This window comes from Plecotus auritus, assembly GCF_963455305.1.
Source record: "Plecotus auritus genome assembly, chromosome: X".
Taxonomy (NCBI): domain Eukaryota; kingdom Metazoa; phylum Chordata; class Mammalia; order Chiroptera; family Vespertilionidae; genus Plecotus; species Plecotus auritus.
Window position 1 is genome coordinate 126,378,548 of NC_137784.1, and position 15,040 is coordinate 126,393,587.

Below are 15,040 nucleotides of genomic sequence, written 5' to 3' on the forward strand. Positions count from 1 at the left end.
TAAACTTCCAAAAACACCATAAAAATATAGAGGTTTCTGACTGTCTTAAAAATATTTGGAATATATGTAACAGATTAATGTTTAAATTCTCTACTCTGCAACAAATGTATGAAACATGTAAACTCACTGATGACAAAAAGTGTAAATTAAAACAAAAGAGTTTTATTTGCCCATCAAACTGGCAAACAACAAAAAAGTGAGGGTGGAAGAATACTGGTACTCCCATCCAAGTATTAACCAGGCCTGACCCTGCTTAGCTTCTGAGATCAGACAAGATAGGGCATGTTCAGGGCAGCATAACTAAGATTTGGAAACAGCCTAAGTGCCCATCAGCAGATGAATGGATTAAAAAACTGTGGTACACTTACACAATCGAATACTATGCTGCTGTAAAAAAAGAAGGATCTCTTACCATTTGCAACAGCATGGATGGACCTGGAGAGCATTACTAGTATGCTAAGGGAAATAAGCCAGTTGGAGAAAGATAAATATCATATGATTTGTAGAATATAATGAACAACATAAACTGATGAACAAAAATAAATCCAGAGACAGAGAAGCATCAAACAGACTGTCAAACTTCAGAGGGAAGGCAGCGGGGGATGGGGGGGTGGGTAAGAGATCAACTAAAGGACTTGTATGCATGCATATAAGCATAACCAATGGACACAGACACTAGGGAGGTGAGGGAATGTACTGCCGGGGCGGGGGGGGACTGGCCAGGGAGAGGTCAATGGGGAAAAAAGGAGACATATGTAATACTTTAAACAATAAAGAATTTTTAAAAAAGAATACTGGTACTTGTGCACACTACTAGTAGAAGTTATCTAGGTGCAGCCTTGATGGAGTGTAATGTGGTTAAGGTCAAGAGCCATTCCTTAAGAATTTAACCTAAGGAATTTTTCGTGAATATTTAAAAATATATAGCTCCAGTGATAATCATTGCAGTTTTTTTCAAAATTGAGGTGTAATTGACATATATAGCATATTAGTTTTGGGTGTACAGCATAATTTGATTTGATATTTGTATATATTGTGAAATGATCACCACAATAAGTCTAGTTAACATTCATTACCATACATAGTTATTAATGTTTTTCTTGTGATTACAATTTTTAAGATTTATATTTTAGCAACTTTCAAATATGCAATACAATATTGTTAACTATAGTCACCATGCTGTACATCACATGATGATTTTATAATCAAAAGTTTGTTCCTTTTAGCTCTCTTCATCCATTTCTCCCCCCACCAACCCCTCACCTCTGGCAAACACCAATCTGTTCTTTGTAATTGTGAGTTCTATGCAGTGTTCTTTATAATACCAATAAATGTTAAGCAACCTAAATCCTTTTATTTAGGGCCGTGGTCGGCAAACTGCAGCTCGCGAGCCACATGCGGCTCTTTAGCCCCTTGAGTGTGGCTCTTCCACAAAATACCATGGCCTGGGCAAGTCTATTTTGAAGAAGTGGCGTTAGAAGAAGTTTTTTTTTTAATAAATCTTTATTCAGATTATTACAATTGTTTCTCCTTTTTCCCCCCATAGCTCCCCTCCACAAAGTTCCCACCCCACCTTCTGCCCTTACCTCCCCCCCACTGTCCTCATCCAAAGGTGTATGATTTTTGTCCAGTCTCTTCCTGAACCCCCCATACCCTTTTCCCCCTGAGAATTATCAGTTCACTCCATTTCTATGCCCCTGATTCTATTATATTCACCAGATTATTCTGTTCCTCAGGTTTTTAATTCACTTGATTTTTAGGTTCACTTGTTGATAGATATGTATTTGTTGTTCATAATTTTTATCTTTGCTTTTTTCTTCTTCCTCTTCTTTAAGAATACCTTTCAGCATTTCATATAATACTGGTTTGGTGGTGATGAACTCCTTGAGCTTTTTCTTATCTGTGAAGCTCTTTATCTGCCCTTCAATTCTGAATGATAGCTTTGCTGGGTAGAGTAATCTTGGTTGTAGGTTCTTGCTATTCATCACATTGAAAATTTCTTGCCACTCCCATCTGGCCTGCATAGTTTCTGTTGAGAAATCAGCTGACAGTCGTATGGGTGCTCCCTTGTAGGTAATTAACTGTTTTTCTCTTGCTGCTTTTAATATTCTCTCTTTGTCTTTTGCTCTTGGCATTTTAATTATGATGTGTCTTGGTGTGGTCCTCTTTGGGTTCCTTTTGTTTGGGGTTCTGTGCGCTTCCTGGACTTGTAAGTCTATTTCTTTCATCAGGTGGGGGAAGTTTTCGGTCATTATTTCTTCAAATAGGTTTTCAGTATCTTGCTCTCTCTCTTCTTCTGGCACCCCCATAATTCTGATGTTGGTACGCTTGAAGTTGTCCCAGAGTCTTCTTACACTATCTTCAAATTTTTGGATTTTTTTTTTCTTTTTGCTTTTTCGGTTGAGTGTTTTTTGCTTCTTTGTATTTCAAATCTTTGACTTGATTCCTGCGACCCTCTAGTCTGCTGTTAGGTCTCTGTATAATATTTTTTATTTCAGTCAGTGTATGTTTAATTTCTAGTTGGTCCTTTTTCATATCTTCGAGGGTCTCGTTATATTTATCGGCCTTTTCTAGGATATTCTTGAAAAGCCTTATAACCGTGGTTTTGAATTCTATATCCAGTCATTTGTTTTCCTCTATTTCTTTCGTTTGTGATCTGTTTCTTTGACACCGCATTTTCACTGCTTTCCTGAGTTGGTAGGGTAGATTTGTGTGCTAGGTTTCCTATATGGCCCAGTGGGTCGGCCTCCCCAGTTAACCTGAGGTGGACACTCTTGGTGCACCCCTTTTTGGACTGTGTGTACAGCCTTGTTGTAATTAAGTCTTGTTTGTTGTTGGTATCACTGGGAGGAATTGACCTCCAGGCCAGTTAGCTGTAAGGATCAGCTGTGTCTACGCTGGGAGAAGTTCGGTGCTGGAGACAGCCTTATAGGATTAGACTTGCCAAATTGCAATAGCCTCTGTGCTCAGCTTGGATGGGGTGGAGTCTCAGGGCGGAGCAGACAGTCTTGGCTTCCAGTCAGCCTTGCCCTTGCGCACAAGCGCATGCCTTCAGAACTTTGCCTTCCCCGGCTCCCGAGTCTCCACCCAAGAGTCCAGATTCCCCCCACAAGAGCGTGGGTCCCCAGGGGTTCGCCTGGAACTGGGGTTCAGTGCAGTCATAACTGGGATTCAGTGCAGTCAGGAGCCTCTGACTCCCTTCCACTAGGGAAATCCTGTGGCAACCTCCGCAGCCTTTGTGCGCATTGGCATGCACGCGCCTTCAAACCTCTGCCTTCTCCAGCTCCCGAGTCTCCACCCGAGAGTCCAGATTCCCCCCTGTAAGAGCGTGGGTCCCCAGGGGCTCGCCTGGAACTGGGGTTCAGTGCAGTCAGAACTGGGGTTCAGTGCGGTCGAGGGCTTCCTTCTTCCTTCCGCCAGAGAAAGTCAGCCAGGCTCTCAGCTGCCCTTCCTCTCTGCCCGCACAAAGACCCTTTGCCGTACCTCCAATTCTCTGTGAGCTTTTCTCTTTCCTTCTAGTTGTAGAATTTTCACTCAGACAGCTTTCCTGTGGTTCTGGATGGTGTCCGTTCTGTCTTTTAGTTGTAGTTTTGAAATTGTTGTGCGAGGCAGCAGTTTAGGTGCTTACCTATGCCGCCATCTTGGTTTCTCTCCGCGTTAGAAGAAGTTTAAGGTTAAAAAATTTGGCTCTCAAAAGAAATTTCAATCGTTGTACTGTTGATATTTGGCTCTGTTGACTAATGAGTTTGTCAACCACTGCTTTAGGGGAATGTTTTACTTAGTTGTAGTAGATCCATATAATGAAATACTGTGAAGTTATTAAAGATAGCATTGGAGAATATTTAATGATATGGACAAATCCATGTTATGGGAACAAAGGTAGATATCATTTCCTCTAATATGGGAGGGAATCATGGAAATGAAACTTAAAGCAGGTTGTTTGAAGTAGTGAGAAAGAAGGATAGGAAGGTTTTGCAGTGTCTCCTCAGGCCTTTATTTTTATCAGTAAATAAAGAAGCCAACATGGTTTCCAAGAGTTTCTGTGATGGGATCTGATTTAGTTAGAAAAAATACTGTTTCCAAATAGTTAATTGATTGGACTTCTGAATGTCAGTGATATTTGTGAGTCAAGTTCACTATTGTAAATCATTTTATAACACAGCAATGGAATATGTTGGCCTATAGTTTAAACATTGTGATGTTATCAGTATTTATAGTACCTAAGCTGTTATGAGGTGTAAGTACAATATCTGTTAGCTCTTATATTTTCCATTATTAACTTTGGGGGCCAAAGAGAGTTATAGATGCTTTATATGCTGGGATTAATAATTTCACTTTTTTATTAAGGATTCTCAAATTCTGTGACTGAAAGCGAGTATATTATGTGGAGCAGTGAAAATCCTGATGGACAATCTCTGGAAAAAATTTCTGCACGGAGAGCTCTGATAATTTTCTTCTTTCCCACAAGTAAGTTCTTGGTTGATTTTCCCCCCCTCCCAGGGTCCTTGTTTTGAAAATAGTAGTTAAATGTTTAGGAGGCAGTATGGTCTATTGGTATTGGAGTGAGATAGATAGACCTGAGTTTTCATCCTGACTCTACCTGTTGTCTTAGGCAAGATTACCTCTTTGAAATTCAGTGTCCTCATCTTTACAATGAAAATATTTACCACAAAGAATTGCAAGGAAGAACTGAGGCCATATTTTACAAGAATTCCATATGTTTGTTATTCTTTATAAGATAGTTTTCCTTCACAATTGTCTAAACTTTTTACAATTTACCTTAATGACTGCCTGAAATTTAGTCCCTGACCTAGTTTTGTGAAATCAATATCTTTTGTGGCATTAATCGGGGTGCTGTGTAGCTCTAATATACGGAATATACCAGATGTTTTCCCATCTGTTTTAATGATAAAAAGTTCAGGTTTCAAGTCACATCGCCTTTTTGTGATTCTGTATATCATGTGTTTATCAAGCACATGATGACCCCTGAGAATTATTAACCACAAATAAACAACCTTTCATTTTGTACAGCATGTGGTGCCTTTTCAAGGAGAAGCTTAAAATAAATTGACATATATGAATTACAAAGATGAAGCTTTCATTAAAAATCATGCAGACTTTATTCTAAAAATATTTGTTGTACATATATAAGAAAAAATAATTTCCATTGTTTAATTCCAGACTTTAGCACTGAATTCTTCTGTGACCTTGCATAAATCTCTTCATGTTTCTCTATACTGGTTTCATGAAATACAAAACAGGCATTATAATACTTACCACCAATGAGAATAGCAAAATAAACAAGCTCAATAAATAAATTAAAAATACTACCATGGTCAAGTTGAGGGGAGAAAGAGAAATCTGAGAAGGTGGTATGTTGTAAAGCTAAAAGAATGGTTCAGTGAGTGCTAAAGTTTATCATAAACAACAACAAATGATAATTTGTTTCCCATAGTTACCTATAATTATATTATACAAACACTGAAGCCACCTTTAAAAAATCTAAATAGGATACCTATCTGTATTTCCAAAATATTTCCCCAGCCTGGCACAGTAACTTGAGTCAAAACCAAGTGTATGAGATGTTTTGCCCAACAAAATCAAACTGGTCTATTATAAGGGAAACATATGACCTAGGTTAATTCAAATATTTCAAAAACAGTGAATATATATATATATATATATATATATACATATATATATATACATATATATATACTGCTTTCTTTGAAAAGAGTAACTACAAGTTCATAAAATGTGAAATAATTTTAACTTCCTCCCTTTTATAATTGAATTATGAACACTCTTCCCACTTAAGCACTAAAACAAAAGTCTGTTGTTTTGTCATTAGGCTGTTGTTTGTAAAAGATTCATGTCTTATAGATTAAAATGATAACCTTGAGACAGACTGGCATGGAAGCTTGAGAGGTCACATGATTCTTCCCTCTTTGGAGAAAATTATATACTTAAACCTGATAAAAATTGTTCTACCATTTTTATTCTTCAAAATTGCAAGTGTCTCTTAGTAATTTGAGTCTGAAAGTTAAATTTAGTAACTGGCATAAAGTTCATCAGATGCCATCTATCTATAATAATAAAAGAATAATATGTTAATTAGACTGGACGCTGAATGACCTTCTGGACATCATTCTGGACGTCCTTCTGGACGAAGCTGCCATGGTGGGGGCCGAGGCAGAGATGGTTAGGGGCACTGAGGCAGGCAGGTGAGCAGTTAGGGGCATCAGGCAGGCAGGCAGAGTTGGTTAGAGTCATCAGGCAGGCAGGCATAGTGTTTAGGGGCGATCAGGCAGGCAAACAGTTAGGGGTGATCAGGCAGGCAGGCGTGTGGTTAGGGGCGATCAGGCAGTCAGGCAGAGGGGTTAAGGGCGATCAGGCAGGCAGGCTTAGTGGGTAGGGGTGATGAGGCAGGCAAGCAGTGTGGTTGGAGTGATGAGGCAGGCAGGCGAGTGGTTAGGAGCCAGCATCCCCAGATTGCGAGAGGGATGTCCGACTGCCAGTTTAGGCCCAATGCAGGGATCGGGCCTAAACCGGCAGTCAGATATCCTCTTAGGGGTCCCGGATTGCAAGAAGGTGCAGGCTGGACTGAGGGACACCCCTCCCATGCACAAATTTTGTGCACCAGGCCTCTAGTTTAAGTATAAAAGAATAGAAACTCAGCATCAGAAGGGACCTTAGGGATCATCTAGTCCAGGGGTGGGCAAACTTTTTGACTCGAGGGCCACAATGGGTTCTTAAACTGGACCGGAGGGCCGGAACAAAAGCATGGATGGAGTGTTTGTGTGAACTAATATAAATTCAAAGTAAACATCATTACATAAAAGGGTATGGTCTTTTTTTATTACTATTTCAATAGTTTTATTCATTTCAAACATTTTAACAAGAAGAATGTAAACACTAATTATTATAATTTGAAACTTCAAAAAATGGAGGAATCATAGCACAATAACATACCTTATATTGAAGATGGCAAAGGCAAAATAAAATTGCCTAACAAAGGAAAGGTACAAAAGCCTTTCAAATTAAACTTAAATATAATAAAATAATTTAAAAGTAAAACAAATAGAAAAGAACAAAATGTGTAAACAGTAAATTAAACATTTTCTTTAGTGCAACTTCCAAATTATGCCCAGGACGTAGATGTAGATGGCAATGTAGACTGGGTTGAAAGGTTTTTGGTCTTTAAAACATCAACTTCAGTGGGAACAGTGTTGTTGGTCTCCCTTTTAGCTAATGCTCTGATACTGTGCTCTCCAGGGGCGTGTCTCCCTATATCACCAGGGTAACGTGTCTACGCATTCCCAGGGTGATGTCGGGGGACGCCTCCGCGGGCATTACAAGGAGCCTCTGGAAGATTGAGAGGTTGTTCCTTCTACTGAATGGGCGGATATAAATCCGCCCACTCAGAAGAAGGAGCTGCGGCCATGTTTCCGATGTTGCCATGTTAACACTGCTGCTGGTGAAGGAGCGGAGGGGAGAGCAAGAGAACCCTCTGCTCTTTCGGCTCCGCGGGCCAGATAGAACAGCCGAACGGGCCGGATCCGGCCTGCGGGCCGTAGTTTGCCCACGGCTGATCTAGTCTATTCTCTTCTATGATTTAAAATCTCTTCTATGATTTCCATTCCTTGAAAATGGTCTTTGAACAATGCCAATAGTGAGAAACTCAGCACACAGAAAGTCCATCCCATCTCTGACCAGGCCCTGACTATTGTCACTCTTTTCTGGGTGTGTAATGCCCAGCCTGAACATGGTATTTCACATGCAGTCCAACTTGGGGAGTAGAGTCACTCTGGCTCTGACAGAATTGAAGAAATAATAGCTTAGAGTATACAACAACAAAGTAGGCAAACTCTTACATGTCTAAAATGCTTGGGAAATCAATATCCAGGCCAATTGGTAATGCATTAAATTTGTGACTTTGCACAAGTTATTGTGATCCTTGATGTTATTAATTAATTAATTAATTAATTAACTAATTAATTTTAATCCTCACCCAAGGATAGGATATGTGTTTGTTGACTTTAGAGAGGAAAGAGGAGAGAAAGAGAGAGAGACATTGATGTAAGAGAGAAACATGGATCAGTTGCTTCCTGTATGTGCCCCAACCAGGGATTGAATCTGCAACCTAGGTATGTGCCCTTATTGGGAATAGAATCCACAATTTTGTGGTGTATGGGATGATGCTCCAACCAACTGAGCCACCTGGCGAGGGCTATGTGTTTATTTTTTTAGATGCAGGTTGTAAAACTCACTTTGAGAGTTTTTTGTGAAGATTTACAAATGATGTTTATAAAGCAAGGTAACTTGCCCAGTGGGGTCCCTTGGCCTGGCCTGCGGGATTAGGCTGAAACTGGCTCTCCTATATCCTCTGAGGGGTCCCAGACTGCGAGAGAGCACAGGCCAGGCTGAGGGAACCCCCTGCCCCTCAGTGCACCAATGTTATGCATCGGGCCTCTAGTTATTTTTTATAATGCCAAAACAGATTTATTTGTATACATACCAATGAAGAAAAGCAGTCTTCTGTCAAATGTAGAAGATTAAAATTCTTAAGTAGCTGATTTGGGGACCTACGACTATGGGAAGACTTGCTTTATTGTCTTCAGATGTTAGGTCCATTTACAGGCTTTTTAAATGGGTCTTCCTCCTCCTGGGGCCTGCTTTTCCAATTCCCAATGATATACAAGCTGGTGTTCCAGGTAGTTCTGTTCTTCTTTTGTTCATCCAGGTATATTCCCACGAAGCATAAGACATCATATTCATTGTTGGCAGAAGCTATGGGAGGTTGGTTAACTGGTTCTCTAACTCCAGAGCAGAGTCTCTAGAGCTTGTATGCTAGTTTGCCAGTTATCTATCTCAAACCTCTTAATCACTGGAAGGCAGATTTTACTCTCACATCCTCTTAGATATCTTAGGAATTGCTTTCCATGTTCACTCTTCACCTCAGCTTAATTTTCAAACAATGTGGCAAAACGAGGTTCTCCTGGGCCTTCAATGTAATAACAGGCCATAGATAAATAAGCATCACTGATGTGCAGCTCATAGATGCCACGTAATTAATAGCAAACCCTACACTCTTCAGAAAGGAGCTACTGGGCTGCCATCTCAGCTTTAGAAAAAAACAGGCATAAACAGTACTCTGAATGGTAGGTATTAATTTTACCATAGCTTCAGAAATTGACAGTCTTTAAAGAAGAAGAACATAATAAAATAAACCATGAAGTAAAAATATGCTTTTAACCATTATGTTGTTATTTGCTTATGTTTAGTAGCTTTAAAGTCATCATAAAACATCAGTCTGTAGTTGTTGATGGCACTGGAGATTGAACCTAATCTAAGCTGGCTTTAAGCAATACTGTGGAGATTTTCTTTTTGAGTAACAATCTGTTATCTGCCATTTTAGTTGTCATTTGTTTCTCTTCTAAAGCAGGTTGTTAAAAATCAGCTATTTGAACTCATGAGTCTTATAGATTCAAACATGCATGACTTTATTGCAGTTGCATGAATCTGGCATTCATGTCATAAATCATTGAATATTCAAAATTATAGAGTCATAACTTAAGCTCAAAAGGAAGAATCTTAAAATATGTGGTAGTGCCAATATGACAAGTGTTCACAGAAAATAGGTTAGTCCCAATAGTATCACTTACCTTACTCTCTAACAATAAACTGTGTGAATTTTACTTACGTTCATTTTCACTGATGCATTCAATGAGTTTCTGTAGTTTAATAAAAATGAATGAAAAGGGGGAGGGCAGGGTCTGGGTGGAGGGAGGCAAAAGGGGAAATGGGAGACATTTGTAATGTCAAAAATAAAAAACTATAAAATAAAATGAAATTAAATAAATGTGTGAGATGATATCTGTTGCATTAAAAAAGATGTTATTTTAAGGACATTTTTGGCCTATACTTGTTCATTTATTTTTGTTCATTTTCTGCATTTCATTTAGAATAGAAAGTGTGATGTTAAATAACTTGTGGTAGTTATTAGTTTTACTCTTTTTTCAGCATTCATTGCTATTTGTATGTCATTCAAACTTTTCATTAAATGTACCAGCTTAAATATTTGTTTGTTTTCTCTCTCACTCATTATTTTAATTCAGGAAAATAATAATTAATCACACTGAATTATTTTTCTTGGATTTTGTTTCTAAAAGCATGCATTGTAAAGGAGAATCAGGAGGTGAAGGCTTGCAACAATCTGCCAAATCTTAACAAGAGTGCATGTTTGGAATACAGATGCTGTTATTCATCATTTGGAACCAAGAACTTCCGCTGTTTTGCCCCGTTAAGCAATAGTAAGTTCATCCTTTTATGTTTATTGTATTCTATTTTTTAAAAAATTGAATAACCAGGTCACAATTGTATACAGTTAAATTTGGCTTTCCCAACTTCACACTTAAATGGGGCTCCCATCTCTAAAGATAAATTATCTGTATAATGTCCTGAGGTGACCAAGCCACCTCATTCATGAGCAGTTTCTGCTTAGCCAATAGATGTGACTATGGAAGTTCAAAATGAGTCTCTTCTTTTGCTTTAGTCACTATCTATCTTGTTCCAAAGATTCCAGACTCTCTGAGAGGTAACTCTCAATGCCTGGGAGAATGCACCAATCAGAGACATTCCTTAGCTTACTTTTCTCTACCCATTTACTTTTCCTGAGTAGACTTTTTCCCATTTATCTTATCTTCTGCACATCATTATGTGACAGTAGACTTAAATATTTCTTATTAAGGTCTTTGTATTCATTTCTCTTGGTTTTATTGTTTTTGAATTAGGTTCTTCTATTAAATTTTTTTTTTCTTTTCAACGTTTTGAGAACTAGACAATCTCTTTTTGCTCCTTCATTTCGATAGTAGGGACATGTTACCAGTGAGTCCCATGATGAATATATTTGATATGATTAAATACTAACAAATACTACAAAAAGGATGCATGCAAAGCAATGTCTTAGGTTAATATAGCCTGTATTCAATTTACAGCTCTTTGTTGAACATCTAGTATTAATAACGGGAGCTGAAATCTGATCATGAATATAGAATTACGATTTTAACACTGTCATGCAGTGTTTATAATTTATTCATCGGGTTAGTCTTTATATTATGTGAGAAGAGACATTTGGTTCTTGTAAAGGGAAAATTTGAACCGTGACTTACAATTCACCAATCATATTAGAATGTATTTCCAAACAAAATATTCTTATTCATCTGCAAATTCTTGATATTTATTTAATTAAAGTTTATAATTTGGAAGTAAACATTTAAGAAGCCATTCCTTTATCAAGTTAACTATTCATAGATTAATTCACTCTCTGAGTGCTCTAAGATGTATAACAGTTGGCCAAAGAAAAACATACTGAGACCATAGGAAGAATTATGAATCATAATAATATGTTAACAGAAACAGTAGGATCATTTTGTTAAGACTTCCATTGGGAGACACACATTCAAAGTGTCAACTTTAGTTGTGTTTCAAGAACATTTCATAAACTCCTGCAATTATAAAGTAGCAAGTATATTTACCTATCATATATGAATACCCCCTTTAATAACTGATACTTTTACTTTAATAACTGATACTTTTTATAAAGACTTTATGAAAGAGCTCATATTTGCTTCTCTTAATTCATTAAAATAACAAGATATAATTAAATCAACAGAACCTTTGCAGATATTCCGGATGTTTGGATTTGGTGTGTTTAGCATGATCATCCTAGGATGTCTGCCCATTTATTGCTTTTCTCTTCGCTGGAGAAGGTAGGCAAACATAAACTTTCATTTGCTGAATACTGAGTATACTTGGATGTTTCTGTTTAGTCACATTTATCCATACATTCCAGAAACATGGGGATTATGTTTGGGTCCCTTTTGTTTAAAAAAAGGGAGCTCAGTAAAAATCTAAAAGTAAAATTGCCCTAACATTTAAAAAAACATGTTATTTTATTTTTCCATAAATTTAAAACATCTTCTTACATAGTCTGCACATTGTCTCATCAAACAAAATACAAATTGGAAGAAAACTTAAATCAGTGAGCTGACTGGGGATTGTTGAGTGGAAATAGTTTTTAACTGCAAATCAGAAGGATTCCAGCAAAAGTTGGTCTAAATAGATGGTCATCTACCATTGTGTCTTAAAGCCTTGGTCTGTCTTCAAGCTGATTTTTATCAGATTTCTTCTTAGCATCTTATACAAACTCCCAGTGCATTATCGGCATAATGCTTTTAGTTTATTTTTTAACTAGAAGCCTGGTGCACGGATTCATGCACCGGTGGGTCCCTTGGCCTGGCTTGCAGGGATCGGGCTGTAACCAGCTCTCCAACATCCCTTGAGGGGTCCCAGATTGCAATAGGGCAGTTCTCGGGTGGTGAATCCTGGAATTGGGCTCCCTCCTCTCTGGTTCCGGGTGCATCACCTGAGAACCGCAGCTGCCAAGTCACTACAGCTTGGCAGCTCCTGCATTGAGCATCTGCCCCTGGTGGTCATTGCGTGTCATAGCTACTGGTCTGATGGTTGAACAGTCGGATGGTCACTTAGGCTCTAATATATATAGATAATTCCCCAGCTACTAGGGATAGAGTGGGTATGGAGGGAGAGAGCAGGTCCAGGTCTAGGGAGAGGTGAGAGAGGCACTTGGAGCACAAAATCTAAGAAGGCACTCACTGTGAGGTTTGTGTAAATGCAGAGTTGGCACTAATATGATGCTGAGAGTAAGTACCTCCTTATATCTTCTGGTAAAGAAAATGTGCCTGTTGAAGATTAAACATCTTTGATATTTTTATTCACTTTAATGAGAAAGTGGTATTTGGGTTACAAAAATTGATTAGATTTTACTGGAAGATTTAGACTTATACACATGTTACCTTATTTTCTGTAAATATTATTAAGTCTTTTCTTATCTTTTCCTTAAATCTGATGAAGGTGTCATTGTATATATAGTTCATAGCAAGGTGCCTCATATTAGTGGAAGCTTAATATATTTTATTGAATAAATGAATGGTTCAACAAATAAAGAAATACAGTGGATGGAGTTGGCTAGCCTGGAAGGCAGTCCTATAGTAATTTAAACTTTCTCATTGCTCACATCACTTTCTTAGAACACTCTGAAGATACTATTGGGTCACAGCCTTTCAGCTCTTCAGTTTTCATATGACAATATATTACTTTCTCAGTTTTTACTTAGTTGACTATACTGAGTGGGTAATCTCTATCCTTGGCTGCTCTCATTTTCTTTCCTTTCCCAGGGAATAGGAATGGACTTTATGATTCCTCCCTTCTCCCCCCCCCCCCCCCCCCCGCCAAAGCTTGATTTCATATACTAGTAAAATATAACCCATAAATAAAAATGAAATTATATTTGCTAGAAACTGGTGGCTAGGATTATGCTGTATTATTTAGTCTCTTATATGATAGGACTGATATAATATTTCATGATGGCATCTTTATTGTGCCTCTGCCAAGGAGTTTTATGGCGATGTTCAGGTACCCTAGATTTTTCTCTGAAATAAATTCCAAAGCATTATTCCTGATAAAAATATATTTTCTTCTTTTTTAAACAATAAGAATTGTTTAAGAGACTAGAACAATGTGAAGAGTATATACATATTGAACACCATACATTTTGGTTTACTATGATTAATTAATTAACTTATTTTACTGTTTTGTATAAGAGTGGTATGTACTAGTATGTTCCTTCAGTCATCCTGAGCTGCTTGTTGAACCCCAGAGCAGGTGTCAGTTTCATCTTGCTGCTTAGCTGAATTTCTAGGAACAGTGGGTGGTTGAGGGTAGATGGGCCACTGTCAGCTTTTCCTAGCAAGCTGATTTTAGCAGCAAGGGAAATAACTGTGTTAGAACAAAGAACCTGTCCTTGATACCAAACAAGGCGCTAAAATAGAGTTCAAAGCTTGCCTACCCCTCCACCCCCTTTGTAGGGAAAGATATTTCTTTAGAAATATCCCCTTAACTTACTTCCTCTTCTTCATTTCAAAGAATAAAGAGATAGATAGAATATTCCAGTAAGTAAAACAAATGTTTGCATAAAAAGAAAATAGATGCATCAGGAAAAGAAATACGTAGTGGTTTAAAAAAGAAAAAGAAAGAAGCCAATCACAATTTGTCTAAATCAGAAGGGCTAAATGCCAAATCCAGATCTGCAGTAACATGATCTTGGCCTCTTTGCTGGAAGAACTCTTGAGAAATTGGAAGATACTCTTAAACTCCTCCTGCTGTATCCTGTCCTATAAGTCAAATATGCATTCCTTCAGGAAAAAGCTGTTGTAGCTCTCCTCTCTTGACCTTCAGTGGTAAGCCCAAGTAAATTATGGTTTTGACATTCCCCTTAACTACTTGTCATTTCTAAGCAGAGGTGGCTGAAATTTGCCCCTGGAATAATCTATAACTGAATCTCTAGTTTACTTCCACTTGACTTGAGTTTAGGTGTGATATGAACCAGGTACACAGAGAACTCAGGCGAGCTTAAACTAGGTGTATATTATTAAATATATATACAGAGAGCATTAATAAAAAGCTTTCTAAGATTTGCTACTAATAGCCTTATTAAACTCCCATATAAGATATGTTTTGAAATTTGGTACATCTTCAAGGTTACTTAAGTTCTATTTTTATTTTCATTAATAAGGATCAGAAGCTTCATTAGGTTTAAGTGTCACTGGTAGGTTTAAGATTTATGTAGATATGAAGGAAAAGATCAGGTGGATAGGGACAAAAGGAAGCATGGGAGAGGGTCCTTTAGGGGGGAGAGGGATAGAGAGATAGAAACATCAATGAGAGAGAGAAACATCATTGATTGGCTGCCTCCTACATGCCTCCCACAGGGGATCAAGCCCACAACCTGGGCATGCTCCCTGAACAGGAATCCAACTGGCAACCTCTTGATTCCTGCGTTGATGCTCAACCACAGAGCTACACTGGCCGGGCATATTCTGTGCTTTTCTGGATGAGTGACTCTTAAATCTGAATCCTGAAATTTTCAACTCTACCTTTTCCATATTTCTATCAGCCCTCA

General features: G+C 38.0%; 1 protein-coding gene across 1 annotated transcript in view; it reads left to right on the forward strand.

Moving 5' to 3' along the window:
* The window catches only part of FMR1NB (FMR1 neighbor), a gene marked incomplete at both ends in the record, with an annotated part of 35,525 nt that overhangs the window by 9,880 nt on the left and 10,605 nt on the right, over positions 1 to 15,040 (forward strand). The window contains 3 exons of the mRNA XM_080653154.1: positions 4,348 to 4,467; positions 10,173 to 10,313; positions 11,675 to 11,771. Coding sequence (XP_080509280.1) covers positions 4,348 to 4,467; positions 10,173 to 10,313; positions 11,675 to 11,771 — 358 coding nt within the window. The remainder of the gene's footprint in view (positions 1 to 4,347; positions 4,468 to 10,172; positions 10,314 to 11,674; positions 11,772 to 15,040) is intronic.